The 17318-nt window shown below is 40.6% G+C and overlaps 5 protein-coding genes across 8 annotated transcripts; 2 read left to right on the forward strand and 3 right to left on the reverse strand.

The window, feature by feature from the left end:
- Window positions 1-448: 448 nt before the first annotated feature.
- Window positions 449-1386, forward strand: LOC116931823 (U6 snRNA-associated Sm-like protein LSm7). The gene is made up of 4 exons (XM_032939458.2): window positions 449-605; window positions 836-953; window positions 1023-1106; window positions 1174-1386. The coding sequence occupies exons 1-4, from the start codon at window positions 597-599 to the stop codon at window positions 1308-1310; spliced, it is 348 nt and encodes a 115-aa protein (XP_032795349.1). The 5' UTR covers window positions 449-596; the 3' UTR covers window positions 1311-1386.
- Window positions 1387-5520, reverse strand: LOC116931818 (myotubularin-related protein 10-B). The gene is made up of 9 exons (XM_045180253.1): window positions 5333-5520; window positions 5149-5209; window positions 4614-4759; window positions 4409-4555; window positions 4210-4334; window positions 3845-4144; window positions 3485-3786; window positions 1967-3421; window positions 1387-1867 (listed from the first exon to the last, which is right to left on the reverse strand). Exons 1-9 carry the CDS (start codon window positions 5378-5380, stop codon window positions 1680-1682), a joined length of 2772 nt encoding a protein of 923 aa, XP_045036188.1. The 5' UTR covers window positions 5381-5520; the 3' UTR covers window positions 1387-1679.
- Window positions 5521-7082: 1562 nt separating this feature from the next.
- LOC116931826 (FERM domain-containing protein 5) lies at window positions 7083-14456 on the reverse strand. 3 transcript variants are annotated; one of them, XM_032939466.2, is made up of 9 exons: window positions 14441-14456; window positions 10085-10232; window positions 9798-9977; window positions 9452-9672; window positions 9222-9374; window positions 9140-9154; window positions 8583-9057; window positions 8083-8413; window positions 7083-7969 (listed from the first exon to the last, which is right to left on the reverse strand). In XM_032939466.2, the coding sequence occupies exons 3-9, from the start codon at window positions 9922-9924 to the stop codon at window positions 7582-7584; spliced, it is 1710 nt and encodes a 569-aa protein (XP_032795357.2). In that variant the 5' UTR covers window positions 9925-9977; window positions 10085-10232; window positions 14441-14456; the 3' UTR covers window positions 7083-7581. The 3 variants fall into 3 exon arrangements, with proteins under 3 accessions (XP_032795357.2, XP_032795356.2, XP_032795355.2); XM_032939465.2 differs by lacking the exon at window positions 14441-14456 and adding an exon at window positions 10701-11664 and having other exon boundaries at window positions 10123-10232; XM_032939464.2 differs by lacking the exon at window positions 14441-14456 and adding an exon at window positions 10701-11664.
- On the forward strand, window positions 11829-15199 carry LOC116931827 (glucose-6-phosphate 1-epimerase). Of its 2 annotated transcripts, XM_032939468.2 has the most exons (6): window positions 11829-11960; window positions 13206-13257; window positions 13342-13400; window positions 13828-14165; window positions 14237-14393; window positions 14451-15199. In XM_032939468.2, exons 1-6 carry the CDS (start codon window positions 11858-11860, stop codon window positions 14609-14611), a joined length of 870 nt encoding a protein of 289 aa, XP_032795359.1. In that variant the 5' UTR covers window positions 11829-11857; the 3' UTR covers window positions 14612-15199. The 2 variants fall into 2 exon arrangements, with proteins under 2 accessions (XP_032795359.1, XP_032795360.1); XM_032939469.2 differs by lacking the exons at window positions 13206-13257; window positions 13342-13400 and having other exon boundaries at window positions 11850-11960.
- Window positions 15200-16232: 1033 nt separating this feature from the next.
- LOC116931829 (cytochrome c oxidase subunit 5A, mitochondrial) lies at window positions 16233-17177 on the reverse strand. Its single transcript, XM_032939471.2, has 5 exons — window positions 17015-17177; window positions 16834-16943; window positions 16599-16766; window positions 16463-16534; window positions 16233-16403 (listed from the first exon to the last, which is right to left on the reverse strand). Exons 1-5 carry the CDS (start codon window positions 17088-17090, stop codon window positions 16377-16379), a joined length of 453 nt encoding a protein of 150 aa, XP_032795362.2. The 5' UTR covers window positions 17091-17177; the 3' UTR covers window positions 16233-16376.
- Window positions 17178-17318: the final 141 nt, after the last annotated feature.

The raw sequence follows: 17318 nt of genomic DNA on the forward strand, positions 1-17318 counted from the left end.
TAAAGCAGGGGATTGGGACAGTTTGTTGACAAACATCGCAGTCTACCCCTTCATCTGATGTCTCGTAAGGGAGTGATGCCCTTAGGGGTACCAACACCAAACAAAAACAAATTTATTATCACAGAGACATTCACCTGTATCTGCCACTGGCACGATAAAATCGATATTAATTGTTGGAAATGGTTATAGGAATCGATAGTGATTCAGCTCCTCCTCCAGTAGGTGGGATTTCAAAAAGGTGTGTATCGTGGCCGCTAGATGGCGTTGTTGGATGGTTGCAAAAAAAATGGCTCTACCCGAGGTGCTGAAATTTTAAATTGGCGTTCCGTAGTACCCATCTCCCCTTCTTCTCTGTTCTCAACTCTCAAGGCGCAATGATCCGCATAATACGCGGACATACTTTCACATTATGGGTAAACTGCGGAGGTGCGGACTATGAAATTTTGGGGGCCAGTCCATGCCTGAAAGTCCGCAGTTTACCCAGTCCACTGTGTCCTTTCCGTTTCTGCACTTTACCCTGGTCCCTATCTAAAAAAATGGCGGTGATTTCGCTTTCACAGCAGACGAGTGGAACATCGACATAAAACCCGGCAAACATGGCATCCGTGAGTAGCTAATATGTTTCTAGGTTTACTTTAAATATTCTTTTTGCTTCAAGAGAGCAGTTTTATTAGTTAAAAAAATAGATTTACTAAGTTTTGGAAGAACTTCTTTTGGACTTTAAAAGCTGTTGTTTATCTGACGGTGATCACAGCTCATTAGATCTTTAGGCTTTTCTTTCCATGGTAGTGTTTTTCAAGGTCTCACAATATATTTTGATTTTATTGTCTTCCAGAAAATAGAGAAATCGACTCCAGCAACGGGTAGCCCCGCAGATTTGAAGGAGAAAAAAAAAGAAAGAATTTTGGACTTGTCTCGTTACATGGACAAATTGATCAGAGTGAAGTTTACTGGTAAACCACCGATCATTGATTTAAATTAATATAAATATAAAAGCAAGTTTACAATTTCACACTAATCAGGTGGTAGAGAAGCAGCAGGCATCCTCAAAGGTTATGATCCTCTTTTAAACATAGTCTTGGATAACACTGTGGAGTATCTTAGGGGTAAGTCAGATTCCCCCATCACCAAATGTTGTACTTATCTATACAATTTCGGTTTCCTTTCTTGAAGATTCTGAAGATTCATTCAAGTTGTCAGAAGACACAAGGCAACTCGGTTTGGTAGTTTGCCGTGGAACAGCAGTTGTCCTCATTTGTCCTGCTGATGGTATGGAGGCCATTCCAAATCCATTCATTCAACCAGAGTAATTACAACTAATCGAACATTTGAAATGAAAATAATTTGTGTTGTCTGACTTTACAATAAAAAATATAAAAAAATGAATAGAGGAGATAGTTATAATATTATTAATATCCTTTCAAAGGCTTAAGTAAAACAGATGGGCGACATAGTACGATGATTATAGTAACTTGCAATTAGCGTAATACAACAGGAAATATAGGAATGCGATTAGCAAGGAGCCTACGACAGTCGAATTCAAACAATTATTTATGTACTAAATAAATGGAAGTTTGGGATAGAAGGTAATCCCGTTTGCGTGTGTCATTTTCGGCCATCCAATGAAATGGACAAAGAAAAAAACAATTGCATTAAAAGAACAAAACCAAAAAAAAAAATCAATCGGCAACAAAGGAATCGGAATCAAATTCAGCTTCGACGGCTCGTCCCCCAGCAGATCGCAAGGCTGAACCCGAAATGACTGGAGAAGGGACGATTTCCCACTCGCCAAATGACAAAGCTGAATCATTCTGTTGCTGGACAAATGGGTGGAAACTACTCAATGTAACCTGATTTCCAGATTGTCCTGTCAAAGATTAAAAAAATAAAATAAAAAAAAAAAATAAAATCAATTACTCAAATTTTTCTACTGGAAAAATAATTTAGAATTTATTTATTTTTTAACCAGGTGATTGGTCGCTCATAGTAACGAAACGTTGACTGGGCGACGAAGGCATGTCCGCCTCACCATTATTGCTCATCCCCTGCTGCAATTGACAGTGGTGTAGCTTGTCCAGCTGCGATTCCAAGCTAAGGATATCATTGACCAAAGCGCAATGATGGAAATAGATGGGCGGATGTCCACCACCACGGACGTCTAGCACAGGAATCCATCGTAAATAGCACTGACTCCACAAGCGGAAATCGACAAACGAATCGGCCACTGGGAGCATCGAGTAAACAGGCCAATCCAGCTCATGGTATGGGATATCTGCTCCACCTGATCCTGAATCATTGCCCGGTATGAAATCATCCCAATCCTTGCCCAGGTCAAGTTTCAAAGGCTTGGCGGTGGGCTGCAGTTTTACGTTATAACTCGGGATCGGATCATAAACTGCTGCTCCGTAAACTGTCCATCGTTGTTGAGTTTGCGGGTGCTGGCCCAAATCCACAATGCCCCTAGAGGCCCGGTAGGTAACGGCTGGTGATTGATGATGGCTGCTGGACATGAGTGGCATTTCCATTCCTTCTTCGATGGATGAGATCTGCTGTTGATGGGGTGAAAATGACCGGCCATGATTGTGAAAAAGGGCTCCGCGAATTCTCTTCCATCGGCTACTCGTTCCTCCAGCGCCACTTCCTCCATCGTTACTGCTGGCTCGACTTAAAGTCCCAACAGCGTTGCCGTGCTCCGGTAGAGCTGCCAGCCCAAAGCGACTACCCCAACTGCGACCCAACGTATCCGTCTTCCTGTTTTGTTGTTCCGCCGCCCCGTATTCAGAGGCCCGCAAAGCAGAAAGGCTTCCGGAAATGCTATTGCGTCGAGGTCGACCACCCCCATCATTGTGGGAGGACGAGCCGTGAATCCAACGCCGTACCAGTTGATTATTTTGGTTGTGATAGTTGGCCGGAGATATTCCTCTGCGTTGGCGGTAAGCCGCAACCCGACAGGTGATGCTGAAAAGCGGATTCAAAAAGAGGCCGATGTCAACGTCGTGAAACTGCGACGACCAGTCCCAGACCGAACGAGAAATTAAGACAGCTGGACTCCCCTCTCCATCTGGCTGTTGCTGTGGTTGCGTCATTAAATATCGGATGCGGTCACTATCGAAAGAGAAGGTATCGAAAACCGTGTTGTGCAGAGAATCCCATAATGACGTTAAGTAGGTCTCGCTAAATTCGAAGGACATTGGGAACTGATGTTGCATTTGCCACACGCAATCGAGGAAAAGCTGGAACAGCGGAGACTGCTGATTTTCGTATTCGCTGATACGACCGAATCGTTTGGTGAACGCGTGGCCTAGCGTGACCCATTCTTTTTGAACGAGGCTCTGGAAACCGTTAATGGTGCGGAAGTGCGGATCCATAATCAATTGGGCCAAAGACGAAATCACAGCACTTAAATCTCTGCTTTCCGATTCTATTTTTTTAGTGGGCAATCAATCAATAAATGCCACGAAATACTAGAAACGAAATCAATTACCTTGCAGGACAACAGAGACTTGATGTTGGCTCACGGCTTCCACCACTCGATTAGCCATGCGGAGGCAAATCATGACGTGATGAGGCCACCGAGATCCGTTGAGTAACGATAGAGAGCGACTGTCCTGCTCCCAAAACTTTTGAATATTATCCAAAGGGCAACAGGAGGAATCACGAAGTTTGCACCAACTGGCATGGATTTCAGCTAAAGTCGGCATCGATTTGTCCAATTCCAGGATCAAAGGCTCCCGTAAATTCGGGTGCGATTTCCTCACATGTTCAAGCATAATACTTTCCTGTTGCCTGTTTCAATTGGAATTTATTTTACTGTCCATCAATCGATTATGATTTAAATTGTTACGTGTCGGTGATGAAATTGTGAAGGACAGCCATGCGGACAATGACGCATTTGTTGATGTGACCCCAACACCAAACTGGTGGCCGATTACCCATGAAATGCTTGGAAGCTTTTAGGATTTGATTGTCGGAAAGGGATCGAGGCACTACAAATCCCTGTGGCAAGCTGGCACTGAGTTGATAATTTTCGTTGGCGCTGCAAACTCGCCATCCTTCGTTGCAATGGCATCTTTCAACTTCACTCTCCCAATCTTGTCTATTAGTGAAGAACTGCATCTCGTGAACAGTTTGAGTTGGGGGTAGCCTGTTGATAAAATCCCTTGCACATTACCAGTAGAAGAAGGTTATGAGTTTTGAATTTTTAATTACATGCACTCGAAGCTGAAAAGAAGTTCGATTCTTTTAGGAAAACTGTGATGTAAAATAGCATTGATGACCGTCTTATGAAAACCTACTGGACAAAACTTGAAACTGTAACTATGTACACTAAAATCCTGCAAGGCAAAAAGAGTAGAGAATTTGTAGTTTCATGTTGAACATGTTTCAATCCTTAGGCATTTTCTCATACTTTACAAACAAGCTGAATTGTCTTCACATTTGTAATAATGCTTGTTCCAGGCAAGAGTTTTTTACGGCGTTCTCCATTGACCTGGTAGACTTGGTCAATATTAGCCAAACAAACTTCATTTTGGCTCAAAAGTTTGTTTCTTTCATCCTGTCGACAGAGAAAGCTGTTCAGTTAAACACAGAGGAATCAAATAAAAAAGATTCACCTTTGGATTTCCTGCATAATTTGAAGTTGTTGATACAAAGGCAATTTTGAAGTTTGTGACATACAAGCAACCTGATATGCCGTGCTTCCTGTTACTGACTGAGGCAAATTTCAAGACATTACTGGCATAAGCCACCACCACCTCACCTGATTTGTACAAAAATCAAGTAATAACACATTTAGCTCATTACCATGAGAGAGCTTTGAATCTTCTATATTCTACAAGGATGAAAATTATTATCATAGAAATTAGCACAAGGATGGCACCAAATGTGTAACCACACATTCTTATTTTTTTCCAAATCTATAATTATCACAGAACATTCATGGAAGAAGGCTTCAACACGCGGACACGCGCAGGCGCCACAATTTCGCCTTTGTTATGGTTTGTTTTGTTTTTTTATGTTTATCAGTTTTTTTTTTTTTTTTTTTTTTTTTTTATTGGGGGGGGGGTTTAATAAAGTAGTATATTGCTGACATACATTTCCTGGCATGATGCCAATAATAAAATGATATGTATTTCTGTAAATATCTACCTGGCAAAAGACAGGGTTCCAATTTTGGATGATCTTCATCGCTGTTAATCCACTCATAATCCTGCACAGACAAGTAACATGCATTCAAATGATGATTATCAAGGTCGCGTAGTAAAAGGGAAAAGACATTTGGGTTGCGACCGTCTTCTGTCAAGAGGTAAATGTCACTCGAAATTTACATTACCTCATTGCTGTGTTCGGTGATATCGACATATGTTTTAAAGGAACTCATGGTTTTAAAATGCCTCTATATCAGAATAACGCAAAATAAGGAGTTGATAAAAAAAAGGATATTTGTTCAAGAAATCATCACGAAAGCCACCACACTCCCGAAACACACAAACACGGTGCACAAAAACATGAGTTGTGTCGGTCAGCGTTGCCAACTACTTTTGGCCGTTTTCCCGGTTTTGTCGTTAAAACCAACGATCCGGTTTCTGATTTTCAAAAATCGAAATTAGAAAAATCCCGGTTTTCAGTTTAAATAAATTTAAATGCTGTTTTGCTGTTTTTGAACGACAGAAACCCGCCTGTTTATTGGAAGACAAATACTGCATGAACGAACGAGATCTCGGATTACATCACATTAAATGAATCGCAAAACAATTTGCAATTATTTACTAAATGACAAGGACAAAATTAAAAAGCATTTGATTAGAATGTGAATTAAAAATTATCAATACATGTGCACAATGATTGTGAGAGGATATGACTAGGATAAGGGATATGTTAATATCATAGGTATGCAACCAACGACACCTATCGAGTATTGATAAGGTCTTCAAAAACTATACGAAAATGGATTTAAAGTGAAAAAAATCGATTTTACGATTTATATAGTATCACACACAAAAATATTTTATTAGGCAAAATTCCGGAAAAACCCGGTTTTTTCAAATCCGGCGTTTCTCCCGGGTGCCACTCCAAAATCCCGGAAACCGGGATAAATCCCGGCTAGTTGGCAACACTGGTGTCGGTTGTGTATGTGGGCCGGCGGGGCTAACACTCAAGGTTATCTGAAGTGGCTCTAATACATCTTAACTCTTGTATGTTCGGATTTTAGGGCTGTGGCCCGGGTTATGAAAACCCGGGTCAGATCCCCGGTCAAGGGAAAAAAACTCGTTTAAAGGCAAACCTTAAAGGAATTTTTTTCGGGGCGGGTTTCGAGACGGTTCAAGGGGTTCACGGGCTAACCCGAGATGTGGCGTTATCTAGAAGTAAGATAAAGAAGCTTTTAACTCTTACGTAGGTTAGTGGTCAACAAAGCAGAACAGCTTAAAAAATTTCGAACAAATCCGTTAAAAACCTTTGACCAAAGAGCAACTCCACTAAGGCGTCCAGGATCCTATAAGCTACAATACACCACGTGTAGTGTGTAGACACTGTACAAGTACAACTGTAGTAGCAGCTACGGCCTGCTAGCAATTATGTCTAAACGTAAGTCAACTCAAAATGAAAAGAAATCATCGTCTAAACGTCCAAGTGTGCCTAAATCCTGTCAATCAGGCGATTCAAATTCATTGAAAAATGAAAAGAAAAGTGCGTTTGACCCGATAATTACGCGGGAAATGACCCAATCCAGGTTATTTTTTCTGACCCACGGGTCAAGCGGGACGGGTCAAAATGTTACTTGTCTATCGAGGAATAGTTTCCCTCTCTTTTCACTTCAAATTAGAAAAATAAAAAAATAACAAAAAATAAAAATGAAACTGAAGACACCCAGAATTTAAATGTGGAATTACACAGGAAAAGGAAAACACGGAATAAAGATGGCCGATTTCGGCGTTGCCCCATGCAAAATTCCATGCTTTTCGCCTTGTGAAAAAGGTCTATTGAAATGGTTATCATTTTTCCGATGATAAAATACTTATCGCAATCGATCGAAAATCCCTGTTCAGAAAGTCGAATCTCAAAAAAGGTCTACGGACTGAAACTGAGTTAGAACAAGTGTGTATTTGTTGAATTTGATTTTTTTTGTGTCTCGAATATGAAGCATGGAACTCAAAAAGAACAAAACGCAGAGAGAAAATCAAACCAATGGCAGAGGAAACGACATAATGTGTGACAAAATTATCCTAAAATTGAAAGACATTTTAGTTTTTAAATGATTTGAAAGAAGCTTTTTTTTTTATTAAGAGACAGACATACGTGAGCTGGGTCGATTGTAGCAGTGGACAATTGACATGAATGGAATGAGCAATAACAACCAGAGTTTAGAGAGATAATTAGAGTCTTTAATAAAGAAAGCTTTTCCTAAAAAAATAAAAAATAAATTGACAAAAGATGTTGATTTAGTACGCTAGATGGCGTTAATAAGCGACAAAACAAAGAACGTGAATGATTTGTCGGGGTGCAAAGAATTAAAAAAATAAATAAATAAATAAATAAAAACAAAATATAAAATAAAATTACGCTTCTTTAGAGATCACGTGGTTATGATGAGGACCCGATTGGGAATAGATTACGTAATGGAATGTACAAATGACGCTGGATGAAGACCATTTCGGGCCAGTGACGTAAATGAATAGCCCAATGGAAATCTGTTTCGTAGACGAGGATCAAGGTCAGTGCCATGAAGGAAAATGCCGTGAAAAGGCTCGTGCCTAGTAGCAAGAACCGTTTGGTCCACATTTTACACGGATGCTGGACGTGTTGTAATGGGCCCGATGGCGATTGACCAGCCGGAATCAATGATCCTCCGCCAGGGGGTAGCAGAGGAATGGCAGCGCGGAGGACCTGTTCCGACAATTTGAGCTCTCGTCGTCGTCGTTGTCGAGGAACAGAATCCGACCAGCCATCCGACGGTTCGTCCTTATATCGCCTGTAAAAGTTCAATCATCCAAAGCTAATAGTATTTGGTTTCATAACTTTGAACTTGAAACGGAACACGTTTGAGTCCTGTAATGTTTGAAAACAAGACGGAAAAATTCGTACGAGGACGAAGAAGAATAGTGGGCCGGCGAAGCAGAATGACGACTGCCAGAATGATCGCGTTCACGCCATTGATGATCGTGATCGGGATGAAGGGACCAGCTGTTGGGGTCAGCTGCTGTGCTGCCCGTCGTACTGCCCGCGTATCCGTAGAAATCTGAATCGATGGTTAAAGTGTCGTAACCGTTGCTATGGTGCGGCTGTTGATGCTGCAAATGATGGCGAGGCAAGCCCCTGAGATCGAGAGCCACCCAACTTGCCACATCTGAACGATCGTCTTGACTTGCGCCGCTGCCGCAAGATGACGCCTCGTAACTGTCGTGGCCTTCTAGAACTGATTTGTTTGCAAGTTGAATTTCAATCTCGTAAAATGAATTCAAATAATTGTTTACATACATTCAATTGATGAATTTTCTTAAAGAATTGAAAAATTTTTAAAAAAGAAAAAGTTAAAAAAAAAAACAAAAAAAACAAAAGATTGATGAGAAGTGAAGCAGACCAACCGTCTTGATCGTGTTGACGATGCCGTTGTCTTGGCAACGGTTCATCGTTGTGATTCCTCCTGCGGGAGCCATTGGGAGTAGTGCGCTCCATTGAACGATGTCGGTCAAACGAAAGGTCGTCCGTTTCCTCCTCGTCGTCTGCATACTCGAAACCGTCGCCGCTGATTGGCTCCGAAGTCGACCGTCGCGACGCGTAAGTAGCCGATCGATTCCGGCGATCCGCCGGATCAGTCGGATGTTCTTGACTGGCGGCGGCCGCTGCGAGTAAGGCCACCTCCTCCAGGGCAAGTTCGCGTTCAACCCGCCCCGAATAGCGAACTTTAGATCCGCGTGAAAAAAAGCTTCCACCCGTCACGACAGCCGGAATTTCCGCCGATGAAGTGAAAGTGAAGAATATCCGTTGTTCGACCGAATAGCGCCATAAATGGCGACAGGCAGACGATGTGGCGCACTTGAAACCCACCGTGTGCTTTTTCTAATTTTTCAAAATCGATTTTTTGGTTTTTGGTTTTTAAATAGTATTTTATTTTCGGTTACTGATCTTTCGTGTGGATTACCTTGGTTCTTGCATCCTGAAAAAGTATCAAACCGGTAAATGTTTGCTGTTTCAAATAGGAAAAAAATTAAGAAATAACTGACTTCCATGATGATGAGGTGAATGATAAACATTTTGCCTTCGTAATTGAGCTTTGAAATGTCGATCCAGCGGAAATGGTGGGTCCGACGCCCGTTGTAAAATGTGGCAACGCCGCTGTGATTCGTCCCAATGTACAGACGAGCTCCTCTCGGGTCCTACGTTCGTTTAGACGAATGATGTACATTTGTTTAAAGCTAAATATATGCAACGGACACATGTGGTGAAAATGTACTTTGACTGGATGTGGATCGACGCCGTAAGTGTCGAGCGTGGCGGCTTTTTTGAGAAACGCGTTAACGGCTTGAGAGGCTGAGATGCCGACAAGAGCGCCAACCCTTCCGGAATGAAACTCTTCGACTTGATTTTCCAGTTTTTCCGACTGATTTAGCACCAAATTCATATCCGAGACGTATCCTGGTAGATGGCGTTCCGGATCATAATCACCCAATTCCTCTAATTGTTTTGGTTTTGTTTTATGTTTTGTTTGTTTTTTTAACAAGAAAACCCAAGGCAATTTTGATTATTATTATTATTATTATTATTTGTTTTTTGAAATCATAAACCAAAAGAATGAAAACCTTGAAGGCAAAGAGCTGCGAGAAATGCGAGGTCGTGACCGGGTCCTGGGCTGTAAAGTCGACCGTGTTGCAGATCTCGTTTTAATTGCAGGTACAATTGATAGCGAGTCGCTTCTTGAAGTCTCATCGGATCGGGAGGATAAAACTTGACGCGAAAGCAAAGCACTAAATTGTGGGCATCTATTTTCCCACCCAAAAATAAAAATAAAAATAAAAACAAAACAAAACGAATCAAATTATAATTAGAAATTCGTAGTTTTTTCAAGTTTAAAGTCAGACTCAACTACCTCTGACTTGATTGGCTACTGATTTGGTGAAATCGAACCATTTGCGTTGCTTGTGATGGTCGACGTAACGCAATCCAAAGTAATCCTTTTCCACAACATCCAGCTGCTGGCAAACGTAATCCAACAGGTACTGAGCTTTGCATCGAGGCTGTATTTCAAAAAAATAATAATGATAAATTATTCAGATTAAAATGCAATTCAATTGTAATCTCTTAATCAATATAAGTAATGTAGACAGCAACACAGCCTCAGCTGACTGGCGGTGAGCTTAGGTAACACATACGGGAGGTTTCGTCGACAGGGTGGACTTGGCAGGGTCTCTCTGAGAGCCAATCAATAAAAAGGCCAACCTCCCCGTCTCCCCGTCCCTCTCTCTCCCCTCGTATTTCAACAGACTAGATACACATTACACTATCAGACTTGGCTTGTCCATTATTCAAATAAACAGTCTCGGGCGCACACACACACACACACACAAAAAAAGTACGTTAACTGGATTTGATGGAGTTTCTCTTTTGTTAAAAACGATACTTTCATTCGATCTATAATTTGAACGGGAAAAGCCACACAGGCGGGTTATGTTGGCATCGTAATAAATACGTTTTTTGTTTGTTACCTGAATGTCGCATTCGATGACTTCGGAATCGTCCAATAGCCGCACGATGCACTTGCACTCGGCGTTGACGTCACTTTTGCTACTAAACTTCAACATGTCGTCCCTTTCAACTCGATTTTTCTTGATTCACCAAACAACAATTTGATTGTTTTTGCCACTCAAAGAAAACTCTACTCGAAGGCCATTGAACAACTTTTTTTGGCCGATTTTCTTTCAAACGACTAAAACGGAATACACTTCTTCTCCCCCTCTGTTTTGTTCGGTTTGCGGACGCACGAGTGGAAAAGACAAAATCGAAAACTGAATATCTCGCCTATTCTAAACACCGGAAAAGTTTGCAACAGCTTCTTTTCCTCTTTTCTTTTTCGTGCTCGTCTTTTTCTTGATGGAAATGTGGTTGAAGAGAATCACAGCTCAACACAAACACACACACACACACACACACAATGGCTTCCTGTTTTGCTCTTACACGACGATCCACACACACACACGCACATACACATTCACGATCAAACGACGGGCAGCTCCTCCAAAAAATGTTGCAGAGACCGGCCACTAGACCAGCGTAGGACAGCAGTAAAAGAAGAAGAAGAAAAAAAAAAACGACGAATTACGCAGACAAAACAGTGGAGCGCAAGCGCCATACGTCGCAGCGAACAGCTATTCTTCGATCGACCGCCAGCCGGCTTTTGCGCTAACATCTCACATTGTAGAACGAGTTATCGAATAAAATTGACGAGAATGCTTTAATTTATCACAACCAAACGTCTTCGTCATTAATGAAACCACAACAGCAAAAGTCGATTGAATTTCGAACGAATGTCAAGTGACGCAAGCGACACCTAGCGGTCGCCTTTTGCACTCGATGAAGAAATGACGCATTTCTTTGCCAGTTTGAAAAATTAATACAACAGAAATGCGAAATACAGACACCTCTTCGAGAACGCACACGATGCACGAAAACCGAGAGAAATTCGGAAATTGACAGTTCAAAGAAAAAAAAGAAAAAAAATACAATATCAAGAGAAATCAAGCCTTAGAGGACAGTCGAGTGAACGTTGAGCAAAAGTGACGGGCGAAACAACTCGAGAATAGAGAGAGGGGTGATGAGGTTATAAAAGGAGCTAGTCGACACGGTCGGACCTGTCAGTTCCGCCATGTACTCGAGCGGTGGTGGTGGTAATAATATGGCCGCCGCGCCCACTAGCGTCGTCGTCCTCGATCGCGGCAATAACACCACGTGCACAATCAATTTACACGGTCAGTCGATTACTCACGCCTATTCTCTTCTTTTTTTCATTCTGTCAGTACGTTTTCATTGAAACAATCATTTCCAAATGGTTCCTAACACTTCAAATAATATTGTCGCTTCAAACAAATGGATGTCGTATGTTTTTCGTATTCCTCTTTTCTTCTTCTTCTTTGGATTGGATTGGATTGGTTTTCAAACTTTTTCTTTCTAGTTCGTCCCTTAAAGTCAGGGAAGAAAATAGCCGACCTTTTTTTTAATTTATGGTTTGTTGTTTTTTTTTGTGCTTGCCGCCGAATGGCGCTCGTATCGCCACCGGTTTCTCCAACCCGCTGCTCCCCCAACCAATCTCCAAATGTCGTTTTTTTTTGTGTTGTATCTCTAGACGCATACACACAGAAACTCGACAGTCTAACACACACACACACACACAAAAAAAAAAAAACTTTACTGAAAGGGGAACATGGACCGTCATCAGATAAAAAAACGAAACTCTCAGAAGAGGAAAAAAAAAATTAAAACGTTAAGAGATATAGGCAACCCTCATTGAACAAGAGAAAGTCAAGTGATCGGGTTTATCTGCGGTTTCATTCACGCTCTTTTTCTCTCCTGTCCTTGGCCCCTCCTTACTCAGATATGCTGGTGCGTGTAATCTGTCGGAATTTTTTTGTTTAAGTGCGCAACGATTTTTCCGGCAACTAAACAGAGGAAAAGTGAAGGAAAGTTAACTGCATTTCGTAGAACCATAGGAGATTAAAATACGATAGAACGTGAACGATGAATCAAAATATTTCCCGTTAAGAAGCACAAAAAAAGATGCATTAAAAAAAGGGCATGTCGTATAAAACATTCCATTGCCAATGGGGAGGGAATTCTGTTACATATGCACGTGTTTGTTGGTTACGCGCATTGGCATCATCTCCCTCCTGTCATCCACTACTCCAACCGCCCACTTTTTCCCCTTCTTCTTTACTTCTTTACTTCCATAAAAAAATAAAAACAGAAAAAAAACTGAACGAACCACTTTTTTTATTCCCGCTTGTCTGACAAAAGGCTGTAAGCCAAGTTTTTTTTTTGGGGAGAAAAAAACAAAAAAAACAAACAAAAAAACAATATGACGGGGAAAAGGGGGAAGAAACGAGTCTTTCTTAGGGTCGTTGGATTGCGTCCGTGTGATGGATGTAACATTTTATTATACGACGCGAAGAAGACAAAAGAACGGATAACATTAAATCGTTCTTTTTTCCCCGCTTCAGGCGCTACGGTAGTTTCGTGGCGAGTCAACAATCAAGAGCAACTCTTCGTCAGGTAAATGACGTTCCCCATCTAATTGTCTTTTTGTTCTCACCACCGCTTAAAGATCCATTTCGATTTGTGTACTCCCACAAATAGTAAACAGGCCGTTTTTGACGGGAAAAAAGCCATCCGAGGAGGCATCCCATTCGTTTTCCGTAAGTTACTTAACTTTGACCTTAATCGCTTTACTGTGTATGTTGCTCCTATCTCTCGTGCTTCCTTGCTGGTGCTTCAAGGCACACATCCTCCGCCTCCGTCTCTCTCCCTCCGCTGTGTGTGCCAGCCATGTTCTGTCAATCCTCAATGATGGATGATGATCGTTTCGGGCTCACTCAGCGGTCCCCCTGACTTAAGCTTCGGGGTAAAACGACCCAGAATATACAGATGTATATGTAAAAAAGAGAAAAAAAATCAAAAAATCATGTCCTGCCTTGCCCAAAATGGGAAATTTGGGAATGCCTTGTTTTCGTACCCGTACCGTACCTCGTAGAATGTGGCAATGTTGCAAAACGGCATTTGGCAAAATTGTAAACGTCGCAAAATTTAAAAATTAAGTTTTAAAATTGTTATTTTTTCTTAAAGCTCAATTCGGTTCGTGGAATTATGGACCTCAACATGGGTTTGCTCGCATCATTCGTTGGCATGTCGAAAAGGCGCCAGAGAGATTACCATCTGGCGATATCGAGGCCATGTTCTGCATTGTGGACAATGAGGTGACTAGGTCCATGTGGAACTTTCCTTTCCGCCTCTCCTATCGGCTCATTCTCCGTGAAAAAGAACTTCACTTTAACATCGGCGTCTATAACGTCGGAAAAGATGTCACCTTCTCATTCAATTTGCTACTGCACACCTATTTTAAAGTGCCAGATGTTCGCAGGTGTCAAATCACTGGATTACAAGGATGCACTTTTGTTGACAAGGTAATTTCAATCAGTTAAACCCTTTCTGCATCACTCTGCTAATACATCCTTTTTTGATTGGCCAAAAATAGACTAGGGATGGAGCTATTTACCAAGAGGTCAGGGATGTTGTCACTGTCAATGAATACACAGACAGGGTCTACCAAAACACACCCCAAGAGCACATAATCACCAATGTGGTTTCAAACAGGAAAATGAGGATTCAAAAATACAACTTCCCTGATACAGGTATTTAAAAAACTAAAATACTTTTAAGTTAGTTTTAAATTCTTTACTTGTTTTTAGTGGTGTGGAATCCTTGGGTTGAGAAAGCCAGAGAAATCCAAGATTTCGGTGATGATGAATACCCCAACATGATCTGTGTCGAAGCTGGACATGTTTCAGAGCCAGTGATTCTTCTACCTGGCAATGCATTTGAGGCATCTGAAATCCTTCAAGTCATGTGAGATGATGCCTAACTCAGCAGAGAGAATCTGCAAGAGGAATCCAAGAAAACCATTTTTCAATTGCTCCCCATTCTTCATCACTATGGAATTTCAGTGTTACAAAATTAGCGCCCAAAATCAAACTTTCAAAAGATTAAACTTAATTTTAAAAACAAATTTCATACTATACTTTTATCCAAGGGAACTTTTTTCGTATTAAACTGTGTTGATAGCACAGAAAAATCCATCTTTTAGCAATAATGAGCTATGAATTCTTTTGTCGAAAACAAATATGCAATTTTTTTAAACCAAGTCCACAGACAAGTTTAGGTGATCATATTGTCCTTACTTCTATCGATACTCTCTTGTGTACAACTAAAAGATGTTGTTTTCTCGAGTTCAGATACATCACAAATATTCGATTGTCTTCAGTTGTTCGTTCCCCGACAAATCCCAGTGAGACAAAAAAAAATCTTTCGTAATTGTTCTTTCATTCTTTCTCATGGCTCCTTCTTTTTTTGTTATTTCCACATTTAATATAAAACCTTGGTTTTTCAAAATGTTTAAATGCTTAAAAGGATGACATTCAATAAACTTTTTTAAAATTCACTACACGTAAGAGGTGAGACCGCCATGTGGGCATGTGGCTTTAACCAGATCCCGCCTCATTCTTTTGTTTTGGCAGAGTTATGGAAACCATAACTCTGATTCTGGTAAAAGTGGTAATATGCTCAGCTGTTTTTGTTTGTTTTTTAGATTTGCCGCCTTATTGTGGTAGAAAAAACTGGCAACGCCGTGAAACAAAAGACGATCACTCTTGAAGAAGGTAAAGGGGAGGACCTTAAAGAGAAAACGTAGAAACGCATCTTCACTCATTCACCAAGAGTACGACCTAAAGAAAACTTGGGGCGAAAGCCTGTTTCCCTTTCCTGTGCTATTATCATTTCATACCACTTTACTTTCATTGAGTTTCATCCTACACGATTCGTTTTACAATAGCACCATGACCCGTAAGTTATTGTTGTTTTTTTTTTACTGGTTTACTTTGACGTTATCAAAAAAAAAAGGGCCGAAAAGATCTAGTAGCTTCCATAGCGTTTATGTCAATGTTTTCTTTTGTCCTTCAGGTGGAAATCAACGCGATCTTGCTCGTGATAAGGCAGCAAAAAAAGCAGCAGATTTGCAGAAGAGCAAATCAGCTGCTGAGAAGGAAGGTAACAAGGGATTGTCTCTTGAAGCTCGCAAGCAGAGGTACTTATTATTCTTTTTTTAATCTGTTACTCTTGATACACGAGTGATATGTTATAGAGATGCTGATCTGATGAGAGAGAAACAAAAATTGAAGGACCTCAAAGCTGCAGAGGCAGCAGCGAAGAAATGAAGATTGACCAAATTTATAAACTTTGAGCTGTGCACAAAGGACAAACTACAGTATATTCACTTATCAAATCTACTGCTTTATTACCAAACCATGGATCATTTATCCCTGATTGCAATCTTATGCTCTCTTCATTCATTTATATTGCTGAAGGCTAAGCAATAAACATTATAATCTTATAAGTTCTATACGGTGTTCTTTTTATATACAATTGAAAAATTAATGTTTGTTGCATTTAAATGTTTTATAAAAAGGAATTTCAAATAACTGAGATAGGTGTTTTAATGTTAATTCCACTCTGTACATTTAATGTCACCAGTAAATCTCAAGTTCATACATTTTACTAAATGCTGGACTATACCAACTCATGGAGCTCTCACATAGATGATGGACTTCAATAGTAGCACTTCACATTTCATATACTGATTTTAGTGCCTGCAAGAAATAAGGTGAATAATAACTAGGAAAAAAAAAAGTTATTTACAGTTAACTACCAATTCAGGTTTGTCATATCCCAACTCTTCAGGTGTGCTCAATCCAAGTTGGTCTAGTGTTGGGCGGATTTCCTGATAATTAGGGAAATTCAATTATTATACTATTATCATAAAATAAGATAATGATTTAATTTACCTGCAGAATGTATGGATAAATTTCTTTTTTATTTCCACATTTGTCCTTTACCGTTTCCAAGAACCTAATGGCCAGGGCAATATCATTGAGCCTGCGGCAAGCATTGAGGGCGGCAACAACAATCCTGGGCTCAGGAACAAGATCCATTCCGCTCAAATCGTTCATGGCCTGTTAGCAGAAGTTGGAAAACATTAAATTTAAACTAACTCATTATGGCAAATTAAAACAGATAAACCTTTCTGCACTCCCAACCGTCGATATCTTTGCGGTTGAAGAAGGATTCATAACGGGCATCAAATTCAACGTCCGACTCGGTGGAGTGCTTCGACATAAAGCGTACGCCGGCTGCAATGAACACCAACAGAAACTTTTGTTAGCCACATTTTGAAAGCATATTTTGTGAGAAATAATTTTACCAATGCATTTGCAGTTGTTGGGTACTGCCAAATTGCGGGCGAAGGAAGCGGTGCGAGCCAAACCTGATCGGAACATGTCGCTTTGTTGAAGTCACGTAGGTACCAACAACTCGATCAAAAATTTCCCGTCCAATATGGCGAAACGCGGCAGACGAAAGGGACGACTAGCTGGATTTCGCCAAGGTTGCCGATGAAGGATTGTCTTATCATTCGATAATTCGAAATAATAATATAAATAAAAAGTAACCTTATTTGAAAATTTGTGGTTTTTCTCTATTTCAAATAAAATTATATTCACTTACAT

The sequence above is a fragment of the Daphnia magna genome, linkage group LG10 (assembly GCF_020631705.1).
Source record: "Daphnia magna isolate NIES linkage group LG10, ASM2063170v1.1, whole genome shotgun sequence".
In the NCBI taxonomy this organism is placed as follows: Eukaryota; Metazoa; Arthropoda; class Branchiopoda; order Diplostraca; family Daphniidae; genus Daphnia; species Daphnia magna.